Here is a 20942-nt window from a genome sequence, read left to right as displayed (position 1 = left end):
AGTGTTACAAACTAGAATATATGTGATATCATAGGTTAAATTCACAGTAAATTAACGTGACAGTGGCAAAAATTTGCATAATGGTTTACTATTGTAGGATTAATATAGTCAACTTCAAGTGCTTTACCTTCAAAAGTAGAAAATACATATGCCAATTTAAATAAACATTAATTGTGAGAAAATGGTACATGAACACAGTTGATTTGAGATGAATTTTGACATTAAAAAATAAAACTCTCATACTAAAAAACCTTACTTCTTACCGAATGTAGCTCTATATTTAAATAATCTATAACGATGAACTGCAGTGATAGCAGTTATATAACTATATCATTCAATAAGGAGGAATACAAAAATATGTGCCTATGCTTTCAATGTAAGTAGAAAATCCTAGCTTAGGGACATTACCTGAGTTAACGAAATATGGCATTTAAAACACATATATTCTGGAAATAAGAAGAATTAGAAGGAAGATGTCCATTTCAATTTTATGAATGAATATATTATGAATTAAATATATACTATATTGATATATCACTTATTTGCCATGTTTAAAAGTACCAGCTTTTTAAAAACAAAACCAAATGAGTCATTCAATGATTACAAATATCTGAAAAAAAAAAACAACATTATAGACAGCTATTTTGTTGGTCTGACAGAAGACAAGAATTATAAATGGTGTTACCCATGGTTACAAATCAAGATAAATTAACATTACTTATTGCAGTAAGTTAGGATTGCCGTAGCAAAATCATAAAACTTAAATTCTAGGGAAATTTATATGATACTTTTTTTGCCCAAAGAGATGGCTGGCTAATGAATCATTTTATTTGAATGGTTAAGACTGAAATAAAATACTGGTTCAATTAAGTTCTACATATGCTCCTCCTTGAAGTATAATAACTTCCTAACCTCAAAGCAAAGTCTCTTAGTTCAGATTAAATAAAATGGGTAAAAATACAAGTTTATTTTAAAAGATGGACATTCTGACAGGTGAAATGATTTTACTACAAGAACAGAAGGACAAAAACCATATATACTCTTGAAAGTAATGTAGGATAGTATAAGAGCCAGACTGTGCCTAAATTCAATCCTACTTAAATGGTCGCATAACTGTGAGAAAATTACTTTATCTCTTTAATAGCACTCACCCTCGTAGGGTTGTTATAAGGATTAAATGAGTTATTACACAGAAAGTCTTTAGAATAGTGACTAACATGTGCTGTGTTCAGTAATACATAGGCTAAAGGCACATGTGACAATAACTCCAGATGTCACTTAAAATTGGCTTACATTTCATCAAAAAATGGAAGACAATTGGTTAGTGATCTGCAATGTCATGGTTCCTTGATTCTAAAAAACCTATTGATTATAACATGCACTACTGATTTAAAGCTATCCCAGTTGAGGGACTTAGAGGCAGGACACTTGAAACTCCTCTACGGGAAGCTTAGAGCCCCACAGAACATAGTCTGAACCCAAACGATCACAGTCAAGGTCTTTTTAGGTCTGATATTCTAGAAATAACTCAAAGCATCACCGGGAAATTGGTAGAAGATAGTTAGCATATTAAAAGCTATTTAAATTAAAAAAAAATTTCCTAACTTGGCAACTTAGAGATTTATCAGTACCACTTTGGCCTTTTCCACATTTATTTCCCCTGACATATTTCTGTAATACCCAAAATGCTGTTTACTAAAACACAGGAACTTTATTAGTTGGTAAAAACCAACAAAACTATGCTGCTTAGTTTCTATGGCTATAAGTCAATAACTATACCTGCTGATAAATCTATCAGGTCTATGAAAATAGGAAACAAGACAAAGTAGCAATCTTTTTCTTAGTTCTATACTATTCGAAGCAGCAAAAAATTAAGTTATTTTCAACAGTGAAGTCATCAAGAACTTGTTTTATCCAATTAGTCCAGACATCTCCACTTAAGCATGAAATACTACAATGAAAGGAAAGTTTATTATGAGTCTCATAAAAATATGTATTGTAACACAACAATGGCCTATAAAAATTTCTTCTGCAGAAAATATCTCTTATGTACAAGTCAAATAAAACTGGCTAAACATTTACATATAGAAACAAAGTTTTAAAAAAAGCTTTCAAACAGTTGACTATATCAGTATATACCTTAAAATGTAAAAATAGTCATGCTATTTCTTTGGTTCCTTTATGTAGGAGAAATATACTACTACTCAACCTCTACTGTAAGGTTGGCAGCCCTGAGAACTCCTTTTTTAATGTAGCATGTTATGGATGTATTCCTGCTCCCAAAGGAATGGGGAGCAGACATCTCCGCATGCAATCTACTTTCTTCATAATAGCATCAGAAAAGTACAAATATTCTATTCTATGACTATGTGATTTTTCTTTAATGAAATAAACACTTAAATATATTACTAGATAGATGTTATGTATTATATTAGAATTCCAGGCAACTGATCAAGGAGAATATTTATGTTTCCACCATATGCTTTAACCATAAGTTAATGGTTGGGGGTTGCAGAGGAAGGAAAGGAGGAAATAAAACCGTTTGGGCAGAAAGGCTTCATGCACAACTAAGCAACAAATAAGATTATATAATTTCAACAAATGGACAAAGTATTAAATTGAGTGCTGAAGATAAGTGCCGCAGGAATTCAGAGAAAAAGGTGGAATGACGTGCAAGACAATGTCTACAAAGGAAGTGGAGCATTGTCAGAAAAACTGATGGACAAATAACATCTGTTTTCACCTTCAGTAGTTTAAATAAAATCCCTTAGGCCAATAGAGACAGATTATCAATTTACTGCAACAGGATTACTGAATTTCAATATTCAAAACTGGTTAGGGGTTCTATTTATTCCTTTATACATGTTCAAATAATTGGCAATAAAAGGAATAGTAATAAAAGCCAAATGATTTAGATAATGGGATGTTTGAAATAAATGCTAACTATGACCCTAAAGATAGAATGGAGTTGAAAGAAAGAGAAGCAGAAATTATTACTCTCATAGTTGATTATCTACCACCTGGCCTCTTGTAGGAGCTTTTTATTAGTAGAAAAGCAGAGTCTGACCTTGAAGGACCCTAATTTGACCTTTTTCTTTCCATTAAAAACAAAAAACATGCCGGAGATAATTAATTATTCCTATGTGAAGTATTTTATTTCACCCTTTTATTTCTCAAAATGATTAAGTGAGGTAGAGGCTCTCATCAAGAAAGGATTAAGACAATTATTCATAAAAATTAATATGTAAGGCAAAGAAAGTTTACATAGTTTTTACCACATGGTCTCTGTTTTTTTTAATATATTCTTCTTTTTCGCTGAATTCAACATGTATTTCTGTATTATGATCATGGCACTTTAAAATTTTAATTCTGTGTGTTATCATGTTGAGCTTAAACTTTTTCAGGGTGTGAACGTATAATTAAAAGGGATGTGACACGTTCAAGACTTAATTTTTATTACTATTTTAAGTAAGCTAAATAAATTTCTCTTACGATGTTTGCTTTATGATACAGACAGGGAGCCTATATGATTAGAGCAGTCTTGGACTGGAGAGGGGATGTCTGTATATTATTATTTTTATGGACACAGTGCTTGCAAACTGTTTAACACTTTCGAAATATGATGACCAACTTTACTAATTATTCTATAAAAACTAAGGCCAAACACTGCCTTTGAAAGTACTAAATTGTATCTCTAATCCCAGAAAAAACATCTGTCACATCTTTTTAAATATACTTTTCTTCAGTCCAACCCATTTCAGGTCACTTCTGATATCTATCTTTTTTATTTAGTAAGATTCTGTAAATATAAAGTTTTTGGATTTTTAAAAACAAAGGGAGGAAATAATGTAAAAAGCTATTACAAAACTAAGTTACAAACTAATTTCAGTGATTAGACTTTATTAGTAACATACCCAGTTTTATTTCTGTCCAGGAGGCTGGGTGCCAAGGATCGGATATAAGCACAGGTACATATAAGCAGCAAGATCACAGTCAACAGACTCTGAAAATTGAAAATGGCAGACTAAAAAGAGAAAAAGAAAAATTAATATCACAAGAAAAACTGCACAGGTAAAAATGCCAGACAATTCCATGTTAAGAATCATACTTTTTTTCTAGGCCCTCCTAATGCATGACAGACTGGCCCACAGGAGTGCAACAGCTTCCTTCTTCATCTGGGGTCTGTCTCAGATGAACCCATCAACTAACTTTCTGATCTTTTCCAGCCAAGGTCACCTTTGATGCCATCTCCAAGACCTACAGCTACCTCACTCCTGACCTCTAGGAAGAGACCCTGTTCACCAAGTCTTCCTATCAGGAATCACTGACCATCCTGTAAAGAACCACATCAGAGTCTCCGTACAGAGGACCCAGGCTCCTGCTGTGGCCACCACATAGTTTTAGACAAGAAAAATTAAGTGAATTAAGCCTGTTAAAAAAAAAAAATCATACTTTTTCTTCAAAAAGGCAAACAGAATGACATGCCTGAGAACACTTAAAAACCAAAATGATGAGGTGCTGCGAGAGCGTACTTTCCCCTCCATTCTTTGGGCTAAGGAATGCAGAAGATGCCAACAAAAATTTTAAATTCAAGAACTTGAAAACACTCCCAAAAAGGACATGAATCCAAATAGCTCACCAAAGCTGAATCGATATGTAATTAATACAGATGTTCTAGGAGCCCAGACTATGAAGCAGGACACGGACTCTCTAAGCTCTGCCAGAGCTGGCTATATGACATCAGTTTAATTATTAGCCTCTCTAAGCCTCTGTTTCACATCTGTAGAACTCAGTGGAGAGTGGGGAGATAGACTAAATGTTGGCTAAAGTTTCTTTCAATTCTGAAATTCTTTTAGGATAAGAATGCTTTAAATTTAAGCAATCATTTTCCATGCATTGACTGATACTAGGCTATTAGGTTTTGGTGAAAGAAAAGCATTTGCTCATTCACTGCTGATTCTTTAAAAGTTATTTAAAACATTTAACACAGGAATCATAGGAAATCATAAGTTTCCAGTCAAAGTAAAATGGAAGTGGTCTTACTCTATTCAAAATTCAGCTCAAGGATCCTCTTTTCCAGGAAGTCTCCTTGAATTCATCTGGCTCCCCTCTCCTATTTCATATAGAACTCTGCTTTCTGTTCCTACAGCAAACCGTTATACATTTATTATAACACTCATTCCTGAAGAGTGGACACTGTCTTATCAGATTCTGAATCTCCAGCACCTATGTGTGTGCCACACAGTAGGAGGCCAATAAGGCATTGCTGAATAAAAAACAAAAATAACTTTTAAAAGTGCAGGAATACTACATAAAACATAATAAAGAGTAACATTTCCATTATATAGATAGATAAAATATGCCAGTCTCACACAGGAGACAGCAATGCTTATTTAGTAAACTCAGAGGCACTTCCTATAAAGTCAGGAGTTAGACAAACAATGAGTTAACAAAAAATTTTTTAAAAGGGCAAAATTGTTACTTGCAAATGATAAGTGCTACCTGAAAAGCCCAAAATACTCTAGTGAAAAACGATTACAGACCATAAGGGAACTGAGTAAGGTGGCTGGGTACATAATTAAAATATTTAAATCAATAGCCTTCATAATTATATTATCAACCAGTTGAAAGACATAATGGAAAAAAGACTCCACTTAAAATAGCAACTAGAACAAAATAAGCTAAAATATCTAAGAACAAGCTTAACAAGAAACGTGCAACATTGGCAACAAAGGACAAAACTGACAAAATCTTAAAACATGCTAAGAACATAAAAGAACGAAGCAGTATGTGCCAGGTTCTTATATTGGAAGGCAACATCATACAGCTAATCTACAAATTTAAAGTGAACCCAATACCAACAAATTATTTTTGAAATAGAGAACTAATTTTGAAGTTCATATGGAAAAATAAGCAAGAATAGCCAGAACCCTAAAAAAAGAACCAGCCCTGTCAGAAATTGTCATATGTTTTAACCTTTTACATATTTTTATAATAAATATTTACTAACTACTCAAAACATTTAAAAAAATTATACATTTACCAATACTTAACAAACGACCAAAAAAACGCTTATGTACAATGCTAAGTGGTGGGAAACCCAGCACGCAAGATTTCACAATCAGCATATCTTTAGCCATGTAAACCTTTAAGCCAAGAAGAGGGGAGAATGCAGTGATTATCTCTGGAAAGTTTTTAATCTAATTCTCAACTTTTCTGGATTTTTCAAATTTTCTAAGTGTTACTTTTATGGTCTGAGAAAGATAAACAAAAATGATTTGTAATTATTATTTTAATAGTTGCTTTCCTATGCAAATCATTTCTTCATGGATATAGCAAGAGTAAAGTTTAATATGTCTTGGTTTTTAATTGAACTGGATTTTAATTTTGCATCTGTGAAACCAAGTGACATACATTTTATAATTTGAAATAAATCAATGAATGAACTCTAATGATCAATTCTAGACAGAAAATACAGTATCTCACAATGCTTATCTTTCAAAGGCCATTTTGAATATGTATATGAATATATTGATAAATAGTATTTGATAATAACCTCATAAAATATAAAGCACAGATTTCCTCCCAGACAACATAACTACACATGTATTTAGTATCTACTCTGTCTGGGGCATGAGGCTAGACACAGGATTAAAAAAGTATATAGCATGATCCCTTCCCTCTAGGAGTTTATAGATAAGAACAATAATTGATATTCACTGAATGCTTGCTTTGGATTATCTTATTTATCCTCAGATATGTGAGGCAGATGCTATTAATACCCTTATTTTATATAAGACAACTGAAGTGTACAGCAGTTATAATCGAGTTAAAACAGGACATATATTTTAAACACTAAATAGCAACTCATTGTAGTATATGTAAGTCATGGCTGAGCCAGGCTGACAAAAAAATGCTGTTTTCATAAAGAAAGGTCAGGAAAAGCTTGAAGGAGAAAGCAGGAACTGAGTCAAACCTTGAAAGGGCACAATTAGATGGGCAAAGAACAGAACAGCTCCAGAAGAGACAAAAGCATGGAAAACATCCCCATAGAATCAAGAATTTGCATGTCCAAGGAATAATTAACAGACATTGTATTAAGCAAAGGATTCATGCAGTAAAGGGGATAGAAAAGAAATTTGCAAAGTAGGTTTATCATCTTCCTAATGGAGTATCTAAATACATGATTTTGCAATGTGTACTTTTTCCTTTCCTGAATGACTTGTTAAAGAAACATGCTTAAATGATTTGATGTCTGGGATTGGTTTCTAAATAATCCAGTGTGTGTGTGATGCGAGGTGTGGGGTTGATGATGACATGCTGAGTATATAAGGCTTCATTAAACTCTTCTTTCTACCTTTGTATGTTTGATTTTTTTTCATAATGAAAGATTTTAAGAGGCACTTAAAAACATGCCTATTACTAAAGAAGTGGGGTGTGTATATATATATTTGTGTGTGAAACCATTTACAAATGAAAACCATTTACAAGTATGCAATATATGATACAGACAACTTTGTTCCTGGCATTTATAGACCCTAAAATTTAAACAAATAATCTTAGGTGGGAAAGTCTTTTAGATGTACTCAGACTCTGCTCAAGAGTATTTCAAACTTACAGACATTAGCCTACCACTGCTTAGCCTACCTAAGCATTCCTCTTAATGCTTAGCATCTGTTGTTCGCTGATATAAAATTTTAGTCTCACGGTTAAAGGAAACAGATGTTCCTGTTCTGTAGAAAAATAATTGGGATTTTCAATAGGAAAATGTTATTAAAGGAAAGGGAGGAAGCTAAGAAAAAAGCAAGCACATTCGATCACAAAATAGAGGGAAAGATGATGAAAAAGGTCATAAGAGAAGTAAAATTCATTTACTGTGTTTAATTTTTTTCAGATCCTTTAAACCATGAAATATTTTTCAAGGTACTCTGTTTTTGCACATTCCATCTAGTTTTGCCTGCCTGATGAACTGATTCAACCTTCTGGTCTCAACTAAGAGTCACCTCCTTGGTGAAGTCTTCTCTGCCCACTCTCCACACCAAGCAGAGTCAGGATCTTTGTACATGTGTGTCACACACATACCTGCCTATGATAGCACCCATCAAATTGTACTGTACTGTGTCTCCTCCATTTTATTGAGGTTCTTACCAATCCCCCGTGCCTATTAAACAAAATAGCGCACAGTAGTCACTGAAAAATGCTGATTGAACAGGAACTTGAAACAAATGCAAATAACGAGCATTTTAACAAAGGCAAGAGCATACATAGATTCCAAATTAACAATGCATGTTATTAAAAAAGTATAGATCAGACTGCTGAATATTTATTAACTACTCAAGAGAAACCTCCATACGCTGCTTTGCATTTATATTTAGTTGTCAATGATATCTGGAAAATCCAGAAGGAAGAAGCATATATCCTTATGTTTATGTTAAAGGCCTAGGCTACAGCGTAAAATAAAGGCCTGAGGTAATTTCCTCTCAGTATCTAAATCCTCTTATTCAGCAACTGAAATTCAGATAAAGTTCTATCAAGCAGCCAGCCTTGAGGTGCTTGCATATGGGACAGTGTGTGTTCCACCTAACTTGTAAGAGAGACACGTTTTCAGAGGTCTGGATGACTTAGTAGGCAAGTTGGCTGGCAGAAAATTCTAGAACCTCAAATAATTCTCAAATCTAAGGTTTACCTAATTTTCAGTGAAGACACCCTGTGACAATGCCAGGGAGTTATACAATGCATGCTATCCAGTTTAATAAATTTAGCTAACTATTAAACATTAAATAATGCACACTAGAACCAAAGTGTTCTAAAATACAAGACAATTCGTTCCTTCTGGAGGCTCTAGGGAAGAATCTGTTTTCCTGCCTTTTCCAGCTTCTAGAGGCTGCCTGTATTTCTTGGCTAGTGACCCTTCATCACTCTGACCTCAACAGTCACTTCTTTTGTGACTACGACTGACCCTCCCGCCTCTCTCTTACAAGGATTCTTGTGATTAAACTGCCCCCCTACCCATAATTCAAGATACTTTGCCTATTCCAAAATTATTAACTTAATCACATATGCAAAGTTCCCTTTGCCCAGTAAGATAACACAGTCACAGGTTGGTTGGTTGGTTGGTTTTTAGGAGGGGTGGCTGGGAACGGCATTTTGTCTACCACACCTGCAAACACTTCCTTTTTATAAAGCTGTATCCAGTAACATTTCCTAGACTCAGGGCTGCCTTGGCACCCTCTAGAGCACAACCTCAAATATAATCAACATGGTAAGCCTTGGGGTTGTGGACTACAGCAAGCTGCCTTGACCTTTGACCTTTACTCTCAGTTGTGCTCATTCTTCTAAAAAATGGCAATGGAGATCCCAAGCCATTTTTATCCAAAGGTCCCTTTTACTATCCTTCCACACTCCAGACTTATCATACTAATATCATAAGCTAATCTGAGCTTCTGATATGCTTCAAATAATTAACGTTATTGTACTAAATTAATTTATCCAAACCAGAAACAAAGAAACTTGATGTGTCAGTTACTCTGTATTATCATTCTGAAGTAAATCACAATGTTAGGCCCTTTGAAATAATCAAAATAATTCAGACTTTCATTTGGCCACTACTACAGGAGATGAAATAATTTATCGATGAATAGATGGAGATTGGCTAATGCAAAGCTCAGTGTTGAAACACGAAATTAACTCGCAATGTTGACACATCTTTTTAAAATTCTCTATTCTCAAGTCAATTTGAAACGTTAGGAATATTTATTTCAGAATCAATTTTTATAATTTTAATCTATAAAGATATAATTTCTTATTTCCCGAGTCATCCTTGAATGTTAAAACTATATTCATTAAGTTTGGATATAAGGGCAAGAATACAACATAGGGTTTTGTTTTCAGATATATAAATAAAAATACCTCTAAGTAAAAGAAACCACCCAGAACATTAGCAACAGAGGGGAAAAAAAGGGAAAAGATCCAAGTATTATAAAGGCACAAAGAAAGAAACAAGGAGAAAAGCGGCAGAAATATGCATATTAATATGCTAAACAGCGCTTTGCCCACGGAGTGCTCAACGCCTGGTTACTAACCATACTTAATCTGAAGAAAAGACTCTGACTAAGCCTACAGTATTTTCATTAGTCCTGGATCACTTGAGCTCCATGTAGCTTATTTGTTTATTTTTAGGATCATCAAAACAAATTGTTTAACCAATTTGTTGATTAAGGGGCTTCTTTATGTGTAACACTGTCTGGGAGCTTCAAAAGTTGAGTGCCTCCTATGTGGGAATTAAATTTTTATTGACATGTTAATTACTCTAGTTTAACTGAAGTTCACTTTAAAACAAGAATTGAATACCAAAAACAAATTCTTAAAACTCCAAATAGTAACAATTTTACACAAAACCACGTCATTTACCCCTCTCTGGAGGTGGAAGGAAACCCAGAAATGACATTCCTGACCTAACTATGATAAAAATTATACAGTACTGGAAAAGTGGGCCAGTATTTTATTCTTTACAAATCTAGGTCAGGTCAGCATTTTCCAACCAGTCTCTACTTGTAAATTCATATGTACCACTATTATCTCTTAAAATGGAAAAACATGGAAATGCAGAGATAAATGTAAGCCTGTCTGTGAATGTGCAAATGCACACACACCCCATTTGCTCAAAGTAAGTGACCACAGGTGACTGACAAGATTTCCACTAACATACAGAAATATTTAACATTTTCCTTTGGCATTATTAGCCCATAGGTTCAACCTTTGTTGCTCACTGTAAGGTAGCACTGGTTATACCAAACACACAAGTTATCTTGGTTCAATCTGAAACCAAACCAGGACCACGTAATGTTTCAATGTTGAGAACACATCACCTGTCTCTCAGAACCAGTGGCCACTAAACATTTGGATTATTTAATGAAACAATCCAAGCATATAAATTTGTCCTTGGATAAATCAGCATCCCTACACTTCAGTTTGTTTCACTTGTAAAATAAGGGGGCTGGACTAAATAGCCATTTGATCTTACCAGTCCTGTTTCAAAAGTGTAGAGACCTTCTCTACTTACACTTTCCACTTAAAATTAAGAAATTTCACGGCTATGACTAAAGCTACCAGCCAGAGTAGAAGCACCTCAACTCTGTTCTCCACTGGCAAGAGTGGTGGGCATTTGTGCTACTTTTTATCTTACTGTCATGGTACCCACAATGCATTTGCCATGTCTGTGCTGCTTGGTTTTGGAGCTATTTTATGGACACCTCAGATCTAAATATAAAGCAACAAGGATGTCAAAACTGTTCATAAGAGAAAGCATATGTATAACTATGATAAATAGTAGACTTAAAAAAAATGAAACAAATGCTTCAGGTGTCCTTGATAAATGATTTCACAAGAGAAAGTATTCTGAAGGACAAAGTGAAATTCCTGTTACAAAAAGGGACTCTGACCATGCAATCAGAAAAGACAAAGATGGATGAAATAGAAAAACTTCCAAATACATGGGCTCAAACACAGTATGAATCCTGGCCACTCATTAGAATCACCTGGAGCATTTAAAAATGATCAATGCCCAGAAATTTGGACTGAAATGGTTGGGCATTTAGTTTCTCAAAGCTCCCTGGAAGTTTTTGCTTGCAGTCAGGGTTACAAGCCACTGTGCTACAGAGAACCAGCATCCACAACAGATACCTATTAGCCTAATGCAGTGGTCTTTAAAGTGTAGTTCATGGGACCCTTTCGCGGGTTTATGAGGTCAAAACTACTTTTATAATACTAAGAAGATATTTGCCTTTCTATTGTGCTGCCATGTGTTGATGGCACAAAAGCAATAGTAGCAATAGAATTATCATCTTAACCAACTCCCCCTCCCCCAAACACTGAGGCATACAAACCTTGCTTTTCCTCTTGAATTTCCTGTGGAATTAATGGCATTATTGTATAATAAAAAGGGCACAAGGTTTAGTGACAAACAGAGCTGTTAAGTTTAAATCTTAGCTTCAATATTTATAAGCAGTGTGATCTTGGGAAAGACACTTAATCTTTCTGCGCCTTTTTCTTCATAAGTACAAGGTGGCCCATAACGTAAGTCTTTAATAAAACATTGTATGTAAAGCGTCTGGCAGAGTAGGTGCTTAACCAATACTTCCTTCCAATCCAACCAATCATACAAACTGGAGTTGTGCTTCATCACCCCTCACTAAGCATCTTCAAGATATCTTCTTATTTATCCTTTCCTTTCAATCTAACTACTACTGTCAAGAGTTGAGGCATTCAATCATCTACTACCTGGATCACTGCATTTGTTTCTAATCTAAAGTGGTCTCCCACATTTTAATCTTCGTCTATTTAAATATACCCTCCATATTGTTACCAGTTGGTTTTCTAGAATGAACACCATTCTCTTCCCTGCTCTACAGCCTTTATCAAGAAAGCAGCTAAATATCATCAAAATATAAAGTCCTTGGTAGGGCACAAACCACTTCAAGATCTGCCCCAATCTTTCTAGTCTCATCTCTCATCATTTCACTCCCTAATTTCTATTTCCGCCAGTCTCCAAGCAACTATTCAAGTTCATGCCCTTTGTCTCCATAACTGCCATTTCCTTTATCCATCTAAAGGATAGAGAATGCTGTCCCAGCTCTAGCTAATGACTCCTTCCCCAATCCCTAACTCACTCTTAAACATAAAAGTCAGTGTTACCTCCTTGGGGATGTCTTCCCCGCAGTTCTCAGCCAGAATTCCTCTTTCCTCTGTGTTTCTAATGTATTTTCTACATATCTCCGCTACAGGATGAGGAAAAATATTTCATATTCCTCCTCTGATATTCAGTTTAATTATAAAATGTGGGCAATAGCTCCTACTTTGCAGGATTTGTGAGCATTAAAATAAAATGCTCACAAATTAAAATAAAATAAAAGTCACTTAACACACCAAAAGAGGAAGAAATGAAGATCAACTTCTCCAGGTTAAGCAAGTAAGGATGGGAACTGGGAATGGTTCTGATCCTGTTCGGCTCAGTCTGAAGCCCACGATCTTTCCATTACAGGTCTCTCTACATCACAGCAGATAACACACAGAATTTACTTATTTAATAATCTTCCCCACTTGACTGTGAAGTCCTTGAAGACACTGAGCATGTTTTACAGGACTTTTTATCCCCAGACTCTAATTTGAGTACTAACTCTAACTGACACTATGATGTAGAGATTAAAAGAGCTATTCTCTACTTTAAGAACTCTGCCTAGAGAGGGGAGAAATATAGGCAATACTCTATTGCTGTTTTCTGTGATAAGTGCTACGCTAGAGGGATACTGGAGGTGTATATGTTGACTCTAGATGTCCAAACGGATCCCTAAAAGCAGCAGAAGAAAACAGAAGGGGCAGGAAGGCTTCCTGGGAAGAGATGAAACTTGAGATGAATCTTGAAGGATGTTAAGAGTTAGGGAGAATGAGGCATTCTAAAGTTCTTAAAAGTATTAATTCATAAGTGATATAATTATTAGACTATGTTGATAGTTGTAAATTATTACTGCTGATAAGCATTTCATGGGCTTGAAATGCATTTTAAAAATGGACTCATTAAAATACAGTAATTCAGATTTAAGTCATTATCCTTGGGTTACCTCACAAATATACAAAGTTTAGGCACAAACTCAAAAAGAAACCTCAGGGCTGGCCCCGTGGCTTAGCGGTTGAGTGCGCGTGCTCTGCTGCTGGCGGCCCGGGTTCAGATCCCGGGCGCGCACCGACGCACCGCTTCTCCGGCCATGCTGAGGCCGCATCCCACATACAGCAACTAGAAGGATGTGCAGCTATGACATACAACTATCTACTGGGGCTTTGGGGGAAAATAAATAAATAAATAAATAAATAAAATTATATAAAAAAAGGAAACCTCATCGTGTAGCTCTTCCAACTACAATGTACTTTCTGTAAAATGCTGACATCCTAATCTCACAGGAACAGAGCAGGAATGAAAAATTAATCACCTGGCAGTTGTTTCTAGTATCCACTCAGGTCTGATTGGCATAACATATTTGAGAGCAACACATCACTAAGACCTGCTTTACCCTCAGTTATGTTGTTTCTGTTAACAACAGCGTGAAGACCTCTAGCATCTAGACATTAAAATAAGTTTGAGTCCTGGCTTCTAGGACTCGCACTAGGTGTGCGACCCCAAGCACATCAGTCTCCTTGTGCCTGACTTCCTTCACCTATAAATATTTACTCAGAAGTTGTTGTGAGCTGGGAAATAAGAAAATGCTTATAAACTGATTTTTCGACCACAGCCTGGCACATATCAAGTGCTAATAAATGAAAGCTATTATTGCTACTTTGGAAAAAACAAGTATGGCCAGAGAGTTTAAATAGTCTTAAACATGGTATACGTCCTGCTTTCAGCTAGTACATAAGACAACGAAATGATGAAAAGAATATGTATATCTTTGACTTGTACTATGAGTAAAATAATTCAACTTCAGCTTCTAGGAAGATAGAAGACTTAAAAGAATTAAGAGTGACAGTCTCTCTAGTCTTTTTAAATTGAAAAAGGAACCATATTTTCTAAGTTAAATAACAGCTCACTAATGACACTCTTTAAGAGCAAGGGTATCCAGCCTATCATGTGGTAGGCGGGGAAAGAAGCTGGAGATATCCTTGGCCAAGGAAGGAATAAACTGCCAATAAACTGCTATCCTCTCTTCTCCAGGGGACAGACTGTGACTTATGCCCCAGCTATAATCAAAGTAGCAGGCCTAAAGCAAGCAACAATTAACGTTTTCGATTAAATGTCTGAGAGTTTTGTGCTGTGTGGGATTCTGCAGGAACTTCTGGGAACACAAGCTCAACAACTTTTCACAGCATAGTTTTGGGGTCATGGTTGCTTTTGATACTATAATAAAAGGCACGCATCCTTTCCCCAGAAATATGCTCGTAAACGCAACATTTGGCACGTGGACTTCATCAAGTCTCCCTGAGGGCCTGGTGTAGACTCATTCACCATAACAAAGGTAAAACGCCGGCAGACATAGGTTGTGAGATCTTATATACATCTGTCCTCTGGCCATTCTAGCTTTACGACTTTTTCTCAGCCTAGAAATGTAAGCATGTCTTTTGGAAATTTTCATGATCTATTTCAAGCTTTCCTAAAAGGCCCAAACTATCAAAGGAATCTGCAACAGCACCAAATAACACACACAACCTCAATAATGTGTGGGGAGGGGAGGAAGGCCTGAGGCCAGGCACCACTCCAAACATATTAGGCTCCTAGGAGACAAACCACCTCTGCAGAGACCTCCAATCATTAAAATCTACTGTTTGTAAAGTAGCACCTTTAAGCTTGAGAGAATGCAGCAGAAGGGGCCTGAAAGGCCACTAATTCAACAGGTGACAAGGTGTGGAGTTTGGGGTTTATTTGAGAACAATGAAATAAACACCCGGCTCAGGCCCGTAGGGAGCTAAGGAAACGCAAAAGAACAAGCGCAAACTCGAGAAGCTCTAATGCCTCAGACGGCCAAACACCACAGTCTATGGAACCGACGGGGTAAGCCAAACCTGCGCATTTCTTCGAAAAAAGTCAGCAAAGTGGCCTCTGCGGGAGGGGCAAGGCTCCGCGACCCCGGGGTCTTTCCTGGGCGGTCGCCCTGGTTCTCCCAGGTTGGGGTGCAGGGGCCACATGGCTTCCGGGCCTGTGCATCCTCCGAGCCCCAGGAGAAGCAAGCTAGTGATACAGTTCCCTAGTCCGCGCGCCCAGGGCCACCGCCCAACCCTCCAGCTCTAGTTCGGCCCCACAGCCCCCTCACAAAGCTCAGCCGAGACCCCACAGCCCCGGTTCTTACCATAGTGAGGCCGGCGAAGCCCCAGCCACATCACCCTTCCGGGCCCAAGGCGGAAGAGGCGTGCACGGCCCGCCTGCCGTCTCGCTCCCTCCCGCCATCCGGTTGGGCCCGTCGGGGCACCTCCTCCTGAGCCGCGCGACTCAAGCGCGAGGATAGGCTCCTCTCCACCGGAAAAGGCGGGATTTAAATGACGTCAGGCGGCCTGCAGAAGTAGCTGACGCTCTCATTGGCTGCAGGACTTCTGTCTGTGGGAGCGGGCCTTTCGGAAGAGACCGGAAGTGGAGTCTCGGAGAGGTAGGGTCCGGAAGTGGGGGCTGCCTCTTTAAGTAATAGTAGTCAGTAGTCCTGTTCTTTTTTTCTTTTTCTTTCCTTCTTTTGTCTTTTTTAAGTTCCCTGTTATTTCCCTCTAGAATTTCGCAGTGCGCGGAGTTTTCCCGGCTCGGATCCCCCTCAATGTGTAAACTCCCGGGCCTTCCATTTGTGGGCTCACGGGGTCGCAGGGCGTGCACCTGCTGGGCCCTTTTTCATTTTCTCGCTTTGCAGAGGGTTTGTTTGGAATGCAGAGCGCCTGTGAAATGCCCTGTAATGGTTGCGGGATTAGGAGGACACTTGAATCCGGAGGGTTATGTTAAATAGGCTGTTGGGTTGTGTTTCTAACACTGGCCTTCTCGCCCATTCCTCAGCTTTTTGTAAACTGTCGATGGGTTCCATCTGGGGCTGAAACGTGCTAGGCCTTTTGGAGTCAGGAGAGAACTTCACGTGGTAACAAATGGAAAGGAACTGGCCTTTCCTGAGTCCGGAAGTTGATTAGGTACTCTAGAGAAGTGATCCACCAGCAAGACGAATCACATGCCAACTTTTTCTTTTAATCGGTAGTAGTACTATTTATCTTTCTCCAATTTTAATAGTCCCATTAACTGAGGCTCTATTTTCCACCCGTTTTTGTCGTCGCATATTTTAGATGGACAAACAGGCGCCTTGACGTGTTCAGTTTGCATAGTTCTTGGGAACTCAATAAAAGGTTTTTGAATTAAATTGATAGTGCCTTTATACCACTAGACCACTTTCTCCCCCTTTTCTCTTTTTACTTTGTGTCTAGTATTGATAATGTTCATAGTTTCCTTTTATATGATTTCCCTTTTTTTATTCACTGATATTCACATATGTTAAAAGACAATGGTTTTAATTAACTGCTTGTTTTCTCTGATAGAACTATCAGATTATAGCCTCCATAGTCTGAGGTAGAGGTTCTTAGTGTTCTGGTGTTTGTCTTTCTCCTTTTCCCCCCATCTTTATTCTTTTCCCCATGGCTCTTAGATTAAGACAATAAAAGTTTTGTTTGACCTTCATGTTATTTCTTTTACCTTAAGAAATGCCACCTTAACCTTTCTCCACTTCCATCCCCATTTAAAGAAATGGCTCTTCTGAACAAAAATCTTCTAAGGAGTTCTGTATGCTCCAAACAATTCCTCTTTTCGATTCTTTCTTGAGATCCTTTCAACATGGCTGTTGCTCCCACGCTCCCCCAAAATACTCTTGTTAGTGTCGCCAATGATCTCCAGGTTTTGATCATTCTCGGACCTCACTGTATTTGACCTATCAGCAACCTTTGACACAGCTGATCAGTCCCTTCTCCGTGATATATTTTCCTCACTTGATTTTCAGGACACCACACTCTCTTGGTTTTCCTTGCACCTCATTGGTTGCTCTTTCTCAGTCTTCCTTCTATTCTTCCTGATTTCTTGTTGTTGAAGTGTTCCAGGGCTCAGTCTTTGATTCTCTTCTTTTCCTCTGTCTACACTTCCTTTTGATGATATCATCAAGTCTTAATGACTTTAAATACCATCTATATACTGAAGACTCCCAAATTCATATTCCTAGTCCCCTCTCTTTCTGAATTCCAGACTCATATATCCAGTTGCCGACCTCTGCAGCTCCACATGTTGATTTAAAAATATCTCTAACTCAGATGTCACAATCTGAACTCTTTTTCCCCCCCAAAGCTGTCCCGTTCTTTCTCATCTCAGATGATGGCAACTCTATACTGCCATTTGCTCCAAGTTAAATATTTGGAGTCATCCTCGACCCTACTTTCTCTTATATTCCATCAAATCCATTGGCAAATCCTGTTGACTCTCTCTATAAAATTTATCTCCATTTTGACCTACTGTGTTTCCTACTATTTCTGCCATTAGTACAGTGATGGTTTCTTGCTTGGATGTCTGTTATTGGTCACTATCATTTCTTGGATTACAGTAATATTCTAGCTCTTCTCCTTGCTTTCTTCAGTCCTTGCCTCTCTACAGTCCATTCTTATACAATAGCCAGAGTGATACTTTTAAAATATAAGTAAAAAATTGTATTAAAATGTAAGATTCTAATCGCAGTGTGCTATCCTAGGTTAGATCCTGGAACAGACAAAGGATACTAGTGGAAAAACTGGTAAAATCTGAATAGTCTGGAATTCAGTTACTAGTAATACACCAATGTTGGTTTCTTTATTTTGATAAATGCATCATATAAGATGTTAATATTAGAGGAAACTGGGTCAGGAGTATATGAGAACTCTGTATTATCTTTGCAGCTTTTCTATAATTCAGAGTTATTCTAAAATAAAAAGTTTATTAAAAAAGAATGTAACATTACTTCTTTTCTTAAAAGCCTTTTATGACCTCATTTGACTCACGGTAAAAGCCAACATCCTTGCACTGGCCTACAAGACTCTACATGATCTGGTTTCCCCTTACCACTCTGATCTCATCCCTTTGTATTCTCTCCCCCCTCACTCTGTTTCAGCCATACTGGCTGCTTTGTTTCTTAAACACACTAGGCCCACTTCCATCTTAGGGCCTTTGCACTGGCTGCTTCATCTACTTGGAATGCTTTTTCTCAGATATGCACACAACTGATTCCTTCATCTCCTTTATGTATTTGCTCAAATGTTGCCTTTTCAATAAAGCCTACCTCAACCTCCTATTTAAAATTGCAGCTTTGCAACTGTTTGCCCCCATCCCACACCCAACTGGCCTCTGCACTCCCAGTGCCCTCTACCCTGCTTTCTCTTCTCTTATTACTATAGCACTGATCACCATAGGATATATTTTACATATTTATCATGTGTATTTTTAATTGTTCGGCTCCTTCTATTAAAATGTAAACGCCACAAAGGCAGGAATTTTTATCTGTTTTGTTCCCTTATGCCAAGTTCTAAAACACTGTCAGAGGCATAGAAGTACACAATATGTTTTGGTTGGTTGAATGAACCTGACTGGGTATTTGAATTTGTAATCCTTGATTTACAGGCAGTCTGAAACACTGAATTGTTTATTTCTGTATATTGTGCTATTTCTTGCCGCCACACCTTTGCTCGTGCAGATTTTTCTGCCTGGAGTGCCTTTTCTTATCTTTTTTCCTTCTACCCCTAACCCTTTTTCACCTTTTAAGATTATCAGATGTAACTCAAGGAAGGCCTCTCTGAAATGTCAGGTTGGCTTCCATGCTACTTTTCAAAGGAGCTCCCACCCTGCCTCTGCACTTTACAAGCTTGTAAAAGAATTCTCTTTGGGTGTTTCTCACTAGAGAGCTGGGAATGTGTCTTACTCATCTTGAGGATGTCAAAGCCTGGTGCATAGGAAGTAGTCAATGAACATTTTAATGCGTTAATGGCATGACCAAAGTCACTCAGCCTTGAAGTGGTAGAGTTTTGATTTAAAGCTGGGTCTTCTGAGTATAAAATCAATGCTCTGTTTGCTATACCTTGTTTTCTAGGAAAAAAGTGGCTGTCTTTAAAATAGTAGAAGGATAGTTCTTTTTATATGAGCGGGAGGTAGTTAATGCATTTTATAGCCCTGGGCACTTTGCTCCTTGTCACTTGTGAAGCTGCCAGCGGTGACGAGAAAGTGAGTTGTGCTTTTTCCTGAGACAATGTCTGGAATCAGTGAACAGAGGGTTGTTATAGTCAGCATATTTTAAATGTTGATGAAATTGTGCTCTTTTTGGGAGAAAAATACTGTTGAGATTTTCGTTGCCCAAAAGAGAAATCCATGCTAGAATTCCAAACTGCTGATGAGGCGTTCATGCTTTTGCCAGATGCCAGTACTGCCAATAGCTTTAAATTAAACTTTTGCTTGTGTGCCATTGGGAAATCCCATGGTATTTACAAGATATTGCAAAGATTTTTCTTCCAGTGATATGGAAATTTGCTCTTAAGGTTGATTGAGTCATGAGTAGTTTGTTAACATGATCTTTGATACTTGGCACAAAAATTAGGTAAACTAATTTTGGATTTAAAACACTCTTTAATCCTAGATAATGAGCCAGACTTTCCAACTACTTTTTATGGCAGGCATTCTGAATTCAAACTGTCCTCTGAATATTATCATCATTGTTGCAGTCTATAAACCAATCTTTTATAACTTTGCCTAGCCTTTAGGACTAACAAAAAAAGAGTTAAAGTTAAAAAAATGATTTAACTCTATAAATTCTGAAAAAGTTTCAATGGCTTTCAAATGATGATTAGCTTTGAGATTAAGTAATCAAAAACAAATAGAGGCCGGCCTGGTGGCGTAATGGTTAAGTTTGTGCACTCCACTTCAGCAGCATGGGATTTGCGGGCTCAGATCCTGGGCGTGGACCTACACACCATTCATCAAGCCGTGCTGTGGCAGTGTCCCACATACAAAATGGAGGAAGAGTGGCATAGATATTAGCTCAGGGACAATCTTCCTCAAGCAAAAAGAGGAAGATTGGCAACAGATGTTAGCTCAGGGCCAAGCTTCCTCACCAAAAAACAAACAAACAAACAAATATTATTTGGAGGACACTCCTGAATTTGTGCCTTGTTTCTTTGAACTTTACTAATCTTGCAGAAGTAACTAAAATGTTGAAATAAGCAAGGAGCTCAGTCTGGTCTTTGTGTGAGAGGATGCTAGTAGCTTATGTGTAATTTTATCTGAATGGTTAATGAGAATTTTATTGAATAAAGAAAGACCGTGCTCAATTGGAACAGAAAGAACTGGCTGCTAAGAAATAAGATGCAGCCATTGTTGAAGACACTCTTCAAGTCCTGACAGTATAAATATTGACATGCTGAGACATGTCAATATTTACCAT

At 37.3% G+C, this 20942-nt stretch overlaps 2 protein-coding genes and 1 non-coding gene across 13 annotated transcripts in view; 1 reads left to right on the top strand and 2 right to left on the bottom strand.

Moving 5' to 3' along the window:
- TMEM167A (transmembrane protein 167A) overlaps positions 1-15807 on the bottom strand; it is a 77486-nt gene extending 61679 nt beyond the window's left edge. Inside the window, exons 1-4 of one of the 10 annotated variants that reach the window (XR_015552033.1) lie at positions 12925-15540; positions 12694-12776; positions 5044-11907; positions 3915-4024 (exon numbers count right to left, since the gene is read on the bottom strand). Coding sequence is in view for 3 of the 10 variants with exons in the window: in XM_087430090.1 (XP_087286216.1) it covers positions 3915-4024; positions 15547-15669 (233 nt within the window). In the remaining 7 variants the exon portion in view is untranslated. The other 9 variants (XR_015552035.1, XR_015552037.1, XR_015552032.1 and 6 more) reach the window with 9 other exon arrangements.
- On the bottom strand, positions 2180-2314 carry LOC147917353 (small nucleolar RNA U109). Its single transcript, XR_015552120.1, has one exon. It is a non-coding gene; the product is annotated as a small nucleolar RNA U109 (small nucleolar RNA).
- Positions 15808-16045: 238 nt separating the features above from the next.
- Positions 16046-20942, top strand: part of XRCC4 (X-ray repair cross complementing 4) — a 234099-nt gene continuing 229202 nt past the window's right edge. Inside the window, exon 1 of one of the 2 annotated variants that reach the window (XM_087430086.1) lies at positions 16046-16124. The gene's annotated coding sequence lies outside the window, so the exon portion shown is untranslated. The remainder of the gene's footprint in view (positions 16125-20942) is intronic. The other variant, XM_087430085.1, reaches the window with a different exon arrangement.

This window comes from Ceratotherium simum, chromosome 4 (genome assembly GCF_057802395.1).
Source record: "Ceratotherium simum simum isolate JZ-2026a chromosome 4, ASM5780239v1, whole genome shotgun sequence".
Lineage (NCBI taxonomy): Eukaryota > Metazoa > Chordata > Mammalia > Perissodactyla > Rhinocerotidae > Ceratotherium > Ceratotherium simum.
This window is presented reverse-complemented; position numbering and strand designations above follow the sequence as displayed.